The 12,756-nt window shown below is 36.4% G+C and overlaps 1 protein-coding gene across 2 annotated transcripts in view; it reads right to left on the bottom strand.

The window, feature by feature from the left end:
* Window positions 1-202: 202 nt before the first annotated feature.
* Window positions 203-12,756, bottom strand: part of LOC140324280 (P2Y purinoceptor 2-like) — a 42,685-nt gene continuing 30,131 nt past the window's right edge. For both annotated transcript variants that reach the window (XM_072402039.1, XM_072402031.1), the window contains one exon: window positions 203-1,526. In XM_072402039.1, the coding sequence (XP_072258140.1) occupies window positions 421-1,503 (1,083 nt within the window). In that variant the 5' untranslated portion in view covers window positions 1,504-1,526 and the 3' untranslated portion in view covers window positions 203-420. The remainder of the gene's footprint in view (window positions 1,527-12,756) is intronic.

Below are 12,756 nucleotides of genomic sequence, written 5' to 3'. Positions count from 1 at the left end.
AACATTTGTAACCTGTAGGTTATAATGGACAGAGCTGATTTGGACATAAAAGGGCTACTCATTGTTGTCATATTGTTTAATTGTCTTTTTCTGTATTGTTTCCATATTGTATAATATCCCTATTCCAATACACCGCCACTCATGCTTTTACCCATTCAATACACACTCCAAAAGTAAGGTAATGACTTTTTTCTTGCAACCATTTATTTTCAATAAATAAATCATTTTAATGCATTGTAGGTGATTCAGAAAAAACATTGTTACTTTTTTATTTACTGAAACATGAGATGAGAAATGAGATCTCCCCAAAAAATGATCAACCCAAATGCTACTTATAAACAAAGGTCCTTTTTATTGGGTTCTAGCAATTCTGTTCTTAAAACACAGCTGAATTATATTTAATAAATATGGCTTGGCTATTTACATCTTGGTGATTACAGTTGGGGTCGGACTTGGGGCTGAGGAATTGTCAGTAGGGCTGGAGTTTATCTTATTCACTGCAGTATTACTGTCCGTGGCGGAGCTCCAGTTATTTTCCCGTACATAGGTTGAGAACTTGTTTTTGACTTTTGTGATCCCATTTCTAGAAATAATATTCCTTCGAACAGACTGTCCAGCGAGAAAGTACAAAATGGGATCTAGACAGCTGTTAGCACAAGCCAGTGGTCTGGTCACTTTGTAGGCCATGTTAATTGCATTCAGCACACTGCAGTCAAGGTCTAACTTTCTAAAGTAATAGTACAAAGTTCGGTTTACGTGAAAGGGTAAAAAGCAGATGATGAACACGAGCAACACAATAAAGATCATCCTAATTGACTTCTTCTTGGAGTTGGAGGTATTAGAAGAAGCTGCTGAGGGCTGCATGAGGGCCCGGGCCATCAAAACGTAGCAGATGATGATGATCACAAACGGAACACAGAAAAGCAAAGCCAAGCTGACTGAACTGTAAACCACAAAAGTATCAAACAATTCCACACTAGAGGTGTCATGGCAGATGGTGTTATCTCCATTCGAGCTCGTAGTCACAAAGTACAAAATTGGAGACTGGAAAGCTGCAATGAAGACCCAGACCACAACCGATATGATCCGAGCATTTCGAACCTTCAACCATCCCAAGGACTTCATTGGGTAGCAGATACCAATGAATCGGTGGATACTGATGCAAAGCAAGAAGAAGATGCTGCAGTACATATTGGTGTAGAAGAGAAATTTAACAATTTTGCACAAAGCAACACTAAATGGCCAGTTGTCCCCTTGAGAATAGTAATAGACCAGCAGAGGTAGTGAGATGACGTACATTATGTCGGAAACGGCCAAGTTAAACATGTATGTGGTGGAGGCGTTCCAAGGCCTAATCCGGAACAGAAAGATGTAAAGGGCCAGGATGTTGAGAATAAGCCCGATGCAGAACACAATTCCATAGGATACTGGAAGCAGAACATACTTGAAATCTTCATCAAATTTACACTTGTAGGTAGAGTTCTCGCTTCCCGTGCTATTCATTGTTCATTCACAAGGCTGTTGACCTGTTCAAATCAAAACAAGCAAATATTAGCCAAGAATGAAGACAAAATAAAAAGTTGATTGCAAAGTTGAAGAAACAAACAAAATCAAAACAGGACCTCAGGATTCCTCCAGAATTTGCTAGACGTTCCCCAAGCTGTGGCTGATTGACTTTAAATTTGGTGATGCCTTCATAATTCTGGGGCCAACACCACTAAGAAGAGCCTGCAGGTCAAGAACTGCATGAGTATAATGATGGCACTGAAAGGGGGCATTTCTTCCACTGGCCACCAATTTAGCCCTACTCAAGCAACTGGTTTGAGCAGGGGTTCTCCGGGACCTGAATATTATTTTAAGGGTTACCTGGGACCTGAAGTTTCTTGAGACCTGAAATGTATTCCAAGGGTTATTCAGGGATAAAAAGGTTAAGAAAGGCTGGATTAGATATAAATGGGTTAAAAAAAAAAGGTGTTTTACAGGGTTTCTTGAGAACTTACAATTATTTCAAGGGTTGTTCAGGGGTAAAAAAAGGTTAAGGCTGGTTTAGATATAAATGGAATAAATAAAATAAATAAATATTGGAAAAGAATAAAATGGGACTATATTTACTTCTGAAAAAAAAATACAAGCAAGCAGGTCCTTTATTTTAGGAGAAAAAAACAACGGGCCTAACTTATTAAAGCTCTTCAAGGCTTTGCTCTCCAGGTTTGCTGGATCACTCAGCTTCACTGAAGAAAGTGTATCCTATCCAGCCTTGGAAAGCTTTAATAAATCAGCCCAATGTTTCTTCATCATTCAATAAAATTTTAGTTTTGATTTGCCACAAGGAAATGAAATTGGTATTACTCCTATCTAACTCCATTGGGCAACATTTCTATAGCTTTTTTATTTTATGTTATTTGATTGTTAAATGAAACTGTAACATAACTTATTTCCTAGTTCAACTCAGTCCATTGTTTAATTGACCGAACACCAACCTAATTCCTGCTTAGTTCCCTAGAAATAAATTTAAATTGTATGTGATTGTGGATGCCATTTGGATGAAATCAATTCAATGAGACTCCAATGGAAAATCAGGTTTTATAAAAAAATACCCACAATTTAACTATTACATAACAATAAAAAAATTGATTAGGAATAACAAAGTTAGGTTTACTAAAAAAAGTAAACCCAATGCCCATTGCATGTTTAAGTTTGACAGGTTTCCATAAAGATCCGATAGTAAATTGCTGAATTAGCTGTAATAGTAAATCACCTTAACTACAAGGTCAAAAAACAGCACTATATAGTACAACTGTCTCCGATTTCATACATTATGACACCTGCTGTAAAATGTATTGCTTATCTTTACAATGTATCACTATATCACTTTATTTATTTAGTGTCAATGTTTCTGCAGCATTTCACGGATAACATGCAACCATTTAAATTAGTCCCACCCCAGAGGAACCTGCTTTGACAATTGAAAGTTTTTTTTTTTTTAATTTAATTAAATTAATTACAGTATATATATATATATATATATATATATATATATATACTGTAATTAATTTATTATATTGATTGATTGGGTCATGCTGTGTATATACTGTAATATACACAGCATGACCCAATCATTTCAGACCTCTTTACAATAATCAAACCAAGCAATATTCTCTTGGATTATGGGGAGGGACTTTAGATTACATTAAATGTATTTTTTAATTCAAGCATTTGACTTCCTTCTTTTGCAACCCCCTTTAGAACTAAGCTAAAACTGAAGGATGGAAATACAGCATGGGATAGCAGTCAGTTGTAATGCAATGCTTGCATGCCAACAAAGACATGCTGGTCAGTGGACAGAGCAGAGCGACAGACAGAGAAATGGGCTCATTTATGAGCTGCTTCTCCTTTGACTGTCCCTTGACAGGCTGGGCGTGTGGCAAGACTGGTAAGTGTTGCAAAAAAATCTTATATGAGATAATATTCTTATATTCTATAAAAAAATTTTTATCTTGGAGTTATCTTTCTATGGTGATTTATTGGCACTATTGCCTCATCTTCAGACTTCAAGTTCACCTTATCTAAGCAATGATCTCAACAATAAACTCTTTGACACAATTGTGTTACACAAGATAAAGTCATCCTTCATTTCTTATACATTTTTATGAAGGAAGAGCTCAGTCGTAGAGTCATAGTGCCCTTTGGGTTAAGAGAAAAGGGCTTAAGGGCTAATCACACCTGTCTGCATTTTATGCATTGCATTAATTCACATGTTGATATGTAATGCATTAATGTGGACTTATCGCCACATTTTTTACAATATATAAAAGGGTGTAAAGAATTGTTTTTGATGTAAGTAAAAATGTTTTCTGAAAAAAAGTTTTTATTAAGTGTTTTTTTAAGTATATATTATTTATAATTAAACATTGTTATTTTTTGTAGACGTATCTGTATCCCTCCTGAAGAAGTGGTTATATCCATGAAAATCATCAGGGACATACACATATGACATGAATGAGTGATACAGAAAGATATTTTGCATTTATTTTGGATTTTAATGATGTTTTGTATTAAAGTTGTTTTTAACAAATGAAAATGTTGACCAAATGGCATGAATTATTTGAAACACTGTGAAAAATATACTCTTTGTGCCTTAAAAGTCCCAAAATCCCTCAATTTTTTTGGTATTTTAAATTGGGAATGTGGCACTGTTTTATTGTTACTATGGGTTACTTTAATATATGCTTGAATTAATCTTTATATAAAAGGGTGGTTAACCTTTTTACATAATGAAAACATTATTTTTACTACTTTTTCTTATTTTTTGGGGAGTACCCCTCACCTGCCGAAAGAGCCACCTGGGATACGTGAGGGGCTGCTCCTTCTGCGCATGCCCCAATCTTGGGGCATTCTTGGAATGTATGCACAGTGTGATTGGCACATTGTTTTTACATTTTCAGAAAGGTTTATCACCCAATCTCACACCTGCGGAGTGCAGGAGCGGGTGACGTCAGAAGGAAGAAGATGGCCATGCCCGGTGTCCAGTCTGTGCCGGAAAGAAAAAGGAAGATGGGATGGCACGGGACATACTGGACAGGTGTTATTTATTTTTTTAATTTGCAAAGTTTATCCGCATTTTTCAGTGCACCACAATGGATTGTAGTGTGTTATTGTACATTGTAGATAGGGCTGCATTGAGGTCCAATTTAAAAACACTTAATGTACCAATGCACATAAGGTGTATTACTGCACGTTGCAGTAGCACACACACTGTAGTACATTTTTTAATATTTTATCATATAAACATATATAATATATGTTTTCATTCAAGTTTACCCAACTTTCACTAAATTCTCACATTTTTCACATTCAATTCAATTAGTATAATGTAAAAGTCATATGGAATCTAATGTAATATACACATCATTTAGGATAAAAGTTGGGTAAGTCTTGTGAAAACATTCATGAATGGACAACAATAGGGTACAAGCAAGGTGTGTAAATGTGCGTAAATATCTGTAACAGCAAACGGATAACTGAGATACAAAATATGGACACGTAGTCAGTCACTGTGATAGTTGGATTTATGCTGATTAATAGCTGCAGCTCCCATTGTACAGACAAACCCAGGAAATGTCATATATTAACAAGTTGCTAAGGTGGGTCCCGGTTCCTTTTGTCCCATGTTGTTATCAGTAACATGTAAGTGTCAGAGCATCCTGTTTTCAGTTCAAGATACAATTAATCTCCATATTCTGGGTTATTTATAAGATGTTACGTACCACCTGTCTGCAGATCATCCGAATCCCTGCCAAAACACTGTCTGATACCACTCTAAATCAAAGCCAGCCAATAACATCATTCAGAGTTGTTCTAAATGCTTTGAAGTAAATAAATTAAAAGGGGAGGTGGGGTAATTGAGGGGATAGCGGCTCTTTACGGCAAGTAGATTTGATATAATATAAAATCATTTATTAAATTCACTAAAATCAATGTATTTCAAACAAGATATAGGATACAAAGTTAAAAAGAAATCACTCACAGTGTAATATGGTAGTTGTAATTCTAATTCTGTACTTCAACGGCAAGAGAAGTAGTCTCTATACATAATTAAATAACTATTCATTGTATTCCTGCCCTCAATTTCAATACAGCATTTTTCACAAGATATAGCTTATTCCTGTATCTGAACATTTGAATAACACAAGCTAATTATTAGAAAACATTTATGTGGTACATTAGTATCTGGTACATTAGTATAATGTCAGCAGTGTTTTTGTTGCCAACAATTAAAAAAAAACAAAAAAAAACAATCAAACATAAAGGATGTTACAATTAAATAAGATTGATAAAGTTCAGATAGTATGATAGTATAAATAACAATATGAAAAATGTATTGAAACTGAGGACAGGAATACAATGAATAGGTATTATTTAATTATGTATAGAAACTAGTTCTCTTGCGTAGAAGTACAGAAATGTCTTACAACAATAATGAAAAAGATTACTTATCTGATATATACTTATTTACCTAATAATAATATCATACCAAGGGTCTCGATTAATCTCCTGAGGAAGCCCATATGGGCGAAACGCGTCGGGAGGGCCCAGAAGTATATACATTTGAACTAGACCAAACATATTGCACTATGAAACCATGTGTTGAAACCAGCATGGTTTCTTTTTAATTTGTATCCTATATATTGTTTGAAATACGTTGATTTTAGTGAATTTAATAAACGAGTTTATATTATATCAAATCTACTTGCCGTAAAGAGCCGCTACCCCCTCCATTCCCCTTACCTCCCCTTCTAATTTATACATATTTCAGGGCTCGGCAACCATTTCAGTAGAAATATTTACCACAGGGATTGGATTTCTTTCTCTCTCTCTTTTGTGCTGTGAAGTGAAGTTTTATCTTTTCAAAGATCCTCAAAGAACATAAAAAAGTCAGGTTAGGGCTATGACATATTTTGGATATTGTTAACTTTCTTTTTTTTATCTCTTGCTAAGTAGATAATTGTTATTTTCTATAGAGTTGATAGCTCATTTTTAGTAATCTATAGCTCAGTTGATCAATTGAGTTTTAGCAGAGTTTTGTTTAAGCAACCAATGACAATCGCTCTTTATTCACTTTTATGGGCTTAGCTACAAATGTTTGGACTTCTATGGGCTACAAATCATTTTTCTATTGTGTTGCAGCCAGTTATCCTAGGAAATAAGCTGCTAATTGAAAATTGCTGGTAATAATGATTCTGAGCATCGATTAATTGCTGCTAAATTGTCCTTGTGATATGGCCATTAGGGCCAGTTCACATGGATGGTCAAGCAGTGCATGTTTGTGGCTCCATGGTGGCGAACATCTTACTGCTCTGTAAACAGCTGCCACTGCCATGCTTGTTCATGCACTTTTGTCAGCAGGTGGTTAACTGCCACCATTTATTCCCTATGGGCATCCATGGGCAAGATACTCCTTGTCTGGAAGTCATGTCTACCAGTGGTAGGGAAGTTGCAACGCTCCCTGACTGAGTGAACCACACCTTACAGCTCGTATGAAAGCTTAGGACAATTTCAGACCTGCAGTGAGTTGCAATGCTCAACCACAATCCCAATCTTCCTAATTCCACAGCATGGGAGAGGTTGGGAACACGTTTTTGTCCGAGGCTGGACCAAACTGTGACAGATTGCTGAGGAGTTACCAAAAGCACCATTTTGCTTCGGCCATATGGTTGTTCCTTGAATATTTCCTGGTTGCCTGAATTACTGTTTGCTTCTCCTGGCCACACAGCAGCAGTTTGAAAAACCGAGTGAAAAACCGCATGGCTTCACTCTCGTTTATAAAATGCTTTTTCTTATCCGGCCAGCAAGGGAGTGATATATGGAAGCAGGTATGTCCTGCTCAAATAGTCCTGTCACTGGAAATTGTTTCCAGCTATTTTTTAGCAGTTGCTATAATAATAGGGAAACAACAAAAGGACACCTAGGACTAGAGTCTGTCCAACAAGATTCTCGCCCACTTCAGGAGCGGTGGCACTGGCTATTGCACTTTCACCCAAAAGGCAGAGACTGGTGACATTATGACATTTGCTCTATGATAGGCCCATTGTGACATTACTAGTTCTATGCATTGAGTTGCCCATTTATAGTTTCTCATGTGCAATGTTTTCTTTCTCCTTTTCTAACGAAACATAAATGCACCACTGGATTCTCCTCTATTTTTCTGATTGTCTTCATCAGCCTACATTTTGGGGCCTTTGGTGAATAGCCATCAGTCTCCGAAACTGTGGAGTTACATTAGGACATGGCGTCCTTGACCTTTTAGAAGAAAGTGGTCCATTGTGTCCAGTGAGTGACTTTCCACTACATGGTGCAGGGACACACTGGATTGGGTCACAGTAGCTATGCATGGCCCATTAAATGAAAACAATTTAATGTATTCATCACTTGAGATCAAAAGGCTATGGAGGAACTAATAGAGCAATTACAAGCCATACCTGGCTTCCCAGGTGCTCATTATTGTCAGGAAAATGTGAACAAATAACAATTATTACTTTTTATACAATTAAGAAAAGCATTTTATTTGTTGGGCTTTGCTTCCCTACATGGAAAGAAATAGGTGGACCCTGAAATGTTATGGATGCTGGGCAGTAACTTATTTTACCGTAGAAGTAAATGCTGGTTGTATACACATGGGAATGTTAGGTCACATAAGGGCTTCTATGGTACACATGGATACTATAACTACTATAAGACTAGCAAACTATAGGATAGAAATAAGTTACAGATATTAATAGTTCCAACATTACAAACTGCAAACCGGCAGCATTTTTTTTGCAGAAGGGACGCTTGATGTCTATTCTGCATCCTTTTGCCTGGGATATTGTGGGAACCCCAGCATCCTCTGGGGCTGCCAGGAATTAATAAACTCCCGTACGTATGTGCAATAGTTTCATTATTCTAGTCTGGCCAATCAAAATGGCTTAGTTGGAACCCTGAAGAAGACTGGGGACAGGTGAGTATAATTAAATTTTAATTGCAGAAGAGACATTATTTGTCCCTTTCTGTAACAAAGGACCTGCCTGGTGACAAATTGCTATTTTTAAGGTTTGGTTCAGCTTTAAATTAAAACTCAATAATTTTGATCTAAACTGACCATGTAACATAACCCTAAAGTCCTCATCAGTTTCATCCATATCTGTTAAGGAGATCGCTGTGCTTATTGTCCTCATCAGTTTCATCCATATCTGTTAAGGAGATCGCTGTGCTTATTGTGCTGTATTTTCCTATTCTGGATTTATACTAAGGCTAGGTACGCGCGTGCAATAATTGTTGTTGCAAAACGAACGTTTGACGACCGATCAAAAATTATGCACGAATATTTTGAACGATCGTATAGTGCACAATTCTGTACATGCTGTAACAATATGATCGTTCAAATATAATCCACCAATAATATACACACTAGATACAATCGTTCAAACGATGCAGGAGGTTACATGTACAGGAAAAAGTGTATCGCAGAACAATCCACGATCACTGAACGACCATACACACAATAGATTGAGAATGATCGTTGCCCAATCAGATCCACCAGGGTGGTCGTTCGTTTCCAGAGACTTTCCTCGTTTGTCGGCGTTGGTCAGTCGCTGTGCACTTTTTTTGTTAAAGATTACGGGACGATCGGTCTCCAATGGTTCGTTTCCAACGACAATTATTGCACGTGTGTACGTATCCTTACACTCTAAGTATACTTGGATTGGTTTATATTTGAGTATACATATATTAAAACATCTACACAACGCTACCAATATAGGTCACTGACAAGAATCTGTTTAGACTCCAAATCCGTTGTTTTATATAAACCAAGTCATGGTTTTGTTTAACCAACTCTTATCTCTGTAGATAGAGCTGTTTTGTTTCTTTATAAATAAGGTTGCCCTTCTCTAGTTATTACAATGAAAAGGTCACATCAAATGGCTTGTTTTACTGTGATATATGCTTTGACAAATGTGTTCTTGTTTATTTCAGTCACAAGCCTGATTCTTTTGTTTCTTGCCATACTGCAGGAGTGAATATAGTTGCAAGTGTATAAAATAACAATTGCTGTTGAATGTTTGCCAGTAACAATAATTAACCCCGTGCTTGTTTCCAATTATCCTGCCGCTGTACACATACATAGCTGACATATCTAAAAGTATAACTGCCAAAACAAATTGACAACAGTGGCTTGCAAATAAGATCGGTATCTAATTATCACTAGAACTGATCTTTTTAATAGTAATTTGGTTCAACCAAGTTAAATCTGGACAAAGATTGGGGTGGATCGGGTATGCTATGCGTGACGGCACAGCCTAATAAAGTGATATATTAAAACGAAATAAAAATGGGTTGCTTTTTTCCTTCTTCAACAGCATACCCTTACCTTCCACTGCTCCTTTCAGCACCCAAAAGAAATGCTTTTAGGTGTGTAGAATCAGTAATGTCATATGGAAAGCCATAGCTGGTGTTGATGTTTGGATTTGTGCTGAATATCCAAGTCTCAGTTCTTTTAGAACCACATATTGGACTTGTTCCAGGTAATTGAAGAAAGCTCTTTGGTACATCGTGGGATATGACTGTTTGGCGCCACTACTACCATTAGTGTAAGTTGTTGCTGTTGCTGTAAGGCCATTACCAATGAAACAAAGCTGAGCAATTTATTTGGCTGTTGGATGACCCCTAGAACCACCAACCAATGAGATCACTAACCAATAATTGTGTCTTCAAGCAACCCACTGTGTACATTTAAAGGCTCTTGAATGTTCCCTATTTCTGCCAACCAAGCAATGGAAACCTTGGTGTGGGTTTGGACAAAGACCTCTGTTTGAAACTGAACAGAGACAAGAAAGCTAACCATAATCCTGTCTAAGCTATGACTTGGAGGCTTGGGGCTTATTCAAGGTTCTTTCAATTGTGGTGGCTACAGGGTGCAGTGCAGAAGAGATAGAAACATATGTATATGTTGCCAATAGCTAAGTGAACCTGTTTCTTTGTTCTGCATGGGCAAAACACAGATTTGAAAGACAGATTTGTAATAGTAAAGGTAACTAAATGATGTAGCCGGGGTTTGACCTGAAGAATCACTGGATTACATAGTTACATAGTAGGTCAGATGGAAACAACAATAGGTTTATTAAGTTTAACCACTAGGGAAATAAACATATCCCAGATATAAAACATTATGGTTCCTGATCCAGAGGAAGGCAAAAAAACCCTGGTACAATTTGCTCCAACAGGGGAAAAAAATTCTTTCTTGATTCCATGAGGCAATTGGATGTTCCCTGGGTCAGCAGTCACTGTTATTTTTACTTTGAAGCCTTAATCACCAATTATATTCTGTGCTTCTAGAAATCATCCAGCTTTTTCCTAAAGCAATCTATAGTAGTTGCTGAAACTACTTCCTGAGGGGGCCGATTCCACACTTTCACAGTTCTTACAGTGAAAAATCCCTTCCTTATCCGGAGCTTAAACTTCTTTTCCTCCAGACGCAAAGACTGCCCTCTTGTTCTTTGTATTCATCATAAAGTGAATAATTGGGAAGAGAGTTCTCTATATGGACCATTTATATATTTATACAGGGTGATCATATCCTACCAATTTGCAAAGCCTAGTACAAAGTTAACCTCCCAACAAAGTGGTGTCCTTTTCATGTGGAAGCACATTGCTGGTAAAATAATGCAATCAGCATCCCACCAATCTGTCCTAATGGTGTGTAGTCATTTTCTGCCAGTTCGCAGATTGCCATAAGATAGAAAATTGGCTATTAAGGAACATCCAGAAACAGCATAGCCACAAACTTAGTAGCTTACATGTCACAGTTTAAGAATGTAAAGCAACAATCAGCGTCTGCAATACACAGCGATGATGAAATAATCGGTGACGGGAAAAATGACCTCCCGTCTTATTACTTTAATGGCATTTAGTGGAGGAGGCAATAACATTAAACATTCCAAATGTGTCATTTCACTTCCTCTCTGCACCTTACACACCACCCTGGGATGATTTATAAATATATTATCTGACAATGAGTTCCATATGCTGTGCAATAGTTCATATATACTCAAAGCAACTCAATAGTAACCAGGTGTCAGCTTTATTTATCTGACTTTGTTTTTCTAGAATCCATCAGATGGCTTAAATACATTTAAAGTCAGTACTGAATATAGAGAGAGAAAGGATACAAAATTTTATTGCTGCCCGATGGGAAGATTCACTGCACTTTTTAGCTTTAGTGATCTTTGTCAATAGGAAAGTATTGCAGGGACAACTTTAACACGGGATTTCCCCTGACTCGCCTTTATTATTCACAACCTATTGTATCTTTTGGGCCAAAAGTTAGGTCAATCTTCTAAATAGAAAGGGCAATAAATATATTTAATAGCCAAACATTCTTTAATTTCAACATTCTGTGCACTGACAAAAGTGTTTGCATGCAATATATATAAATTTACAACACACTCTGGATGACAGGTCTGCAGCAAATACTCAACATACTTGTACATACAAGCTGATTTATGGTGAAACAAACGTTTTGCAATATGAAGCATTTGTGCGTGTAATGTTTATCCGTTAATACAAAGGACTATGTATATTATATTGGAGGATTTTTCAACCAGGGTTCTTCCAGAGGTTGTTAGGGCTTCCTTGAGCGATGAATATTTTGTGCTTCTCAGGTCAGTTTTACCTCCCTAGCGGTACATTTCTGTCTGGATGTCTAAAAGCGGTACATTGTTATTTATGAAATTTTATTTTACAGTATAATATAATAGTATGGGTATAATAACGTTTGAAACACAAAATCATGTCAAAATAATAAATTAAATACATTCAAAATATATTTATATATATATTTTTTTTTATTTTATTTTTTTATTTTTAAAAATTTAAAAAAAGTAAATATTATACTCATACTATTATACATACTGTAAATTTAATGTTCTTGAAAACAATGTACTGCTTCTACACATATAAATCCAATGTATTGCATTCAATACAGTTTTTTTATATTGAATGCATTACAAATGGATTTTGAATTTCCCGCCCCGTCCCGCTGGCAACGTACACGTAACGACGTCATCGGGAACTCCCCCGGTGACTCAAGATCTTTGCTTGTAGCTTGTGTTGTACATTTTATTTTTTCTTTACAAACTGACCTTTTTCAAGTGTGCAAAAAAATATATTATTAAATATTATATATTTAGAAAATGTTATATATTTATAGATATCTGATCT

This window comes from Pyxicephalus adspersus, chromosome 1 (genome assembly GCF_032062135.1).
Source record: "Pyxicephalus adspersus chromosome 1, UCB_Pads_2.0, whole genome shotgun sequence".
NCBI lineage: Eukaryota > Metazoa > Chordata > Amphibia > Anura > Pyxicephalidae > Pyxicephalus > Pyxicephalus adspersus.
The sequence above is the reverse complement of the archived record's forward strand: the minus strand, read 5'-3'. Positions and strand labels throughout refer to the sequence as shown.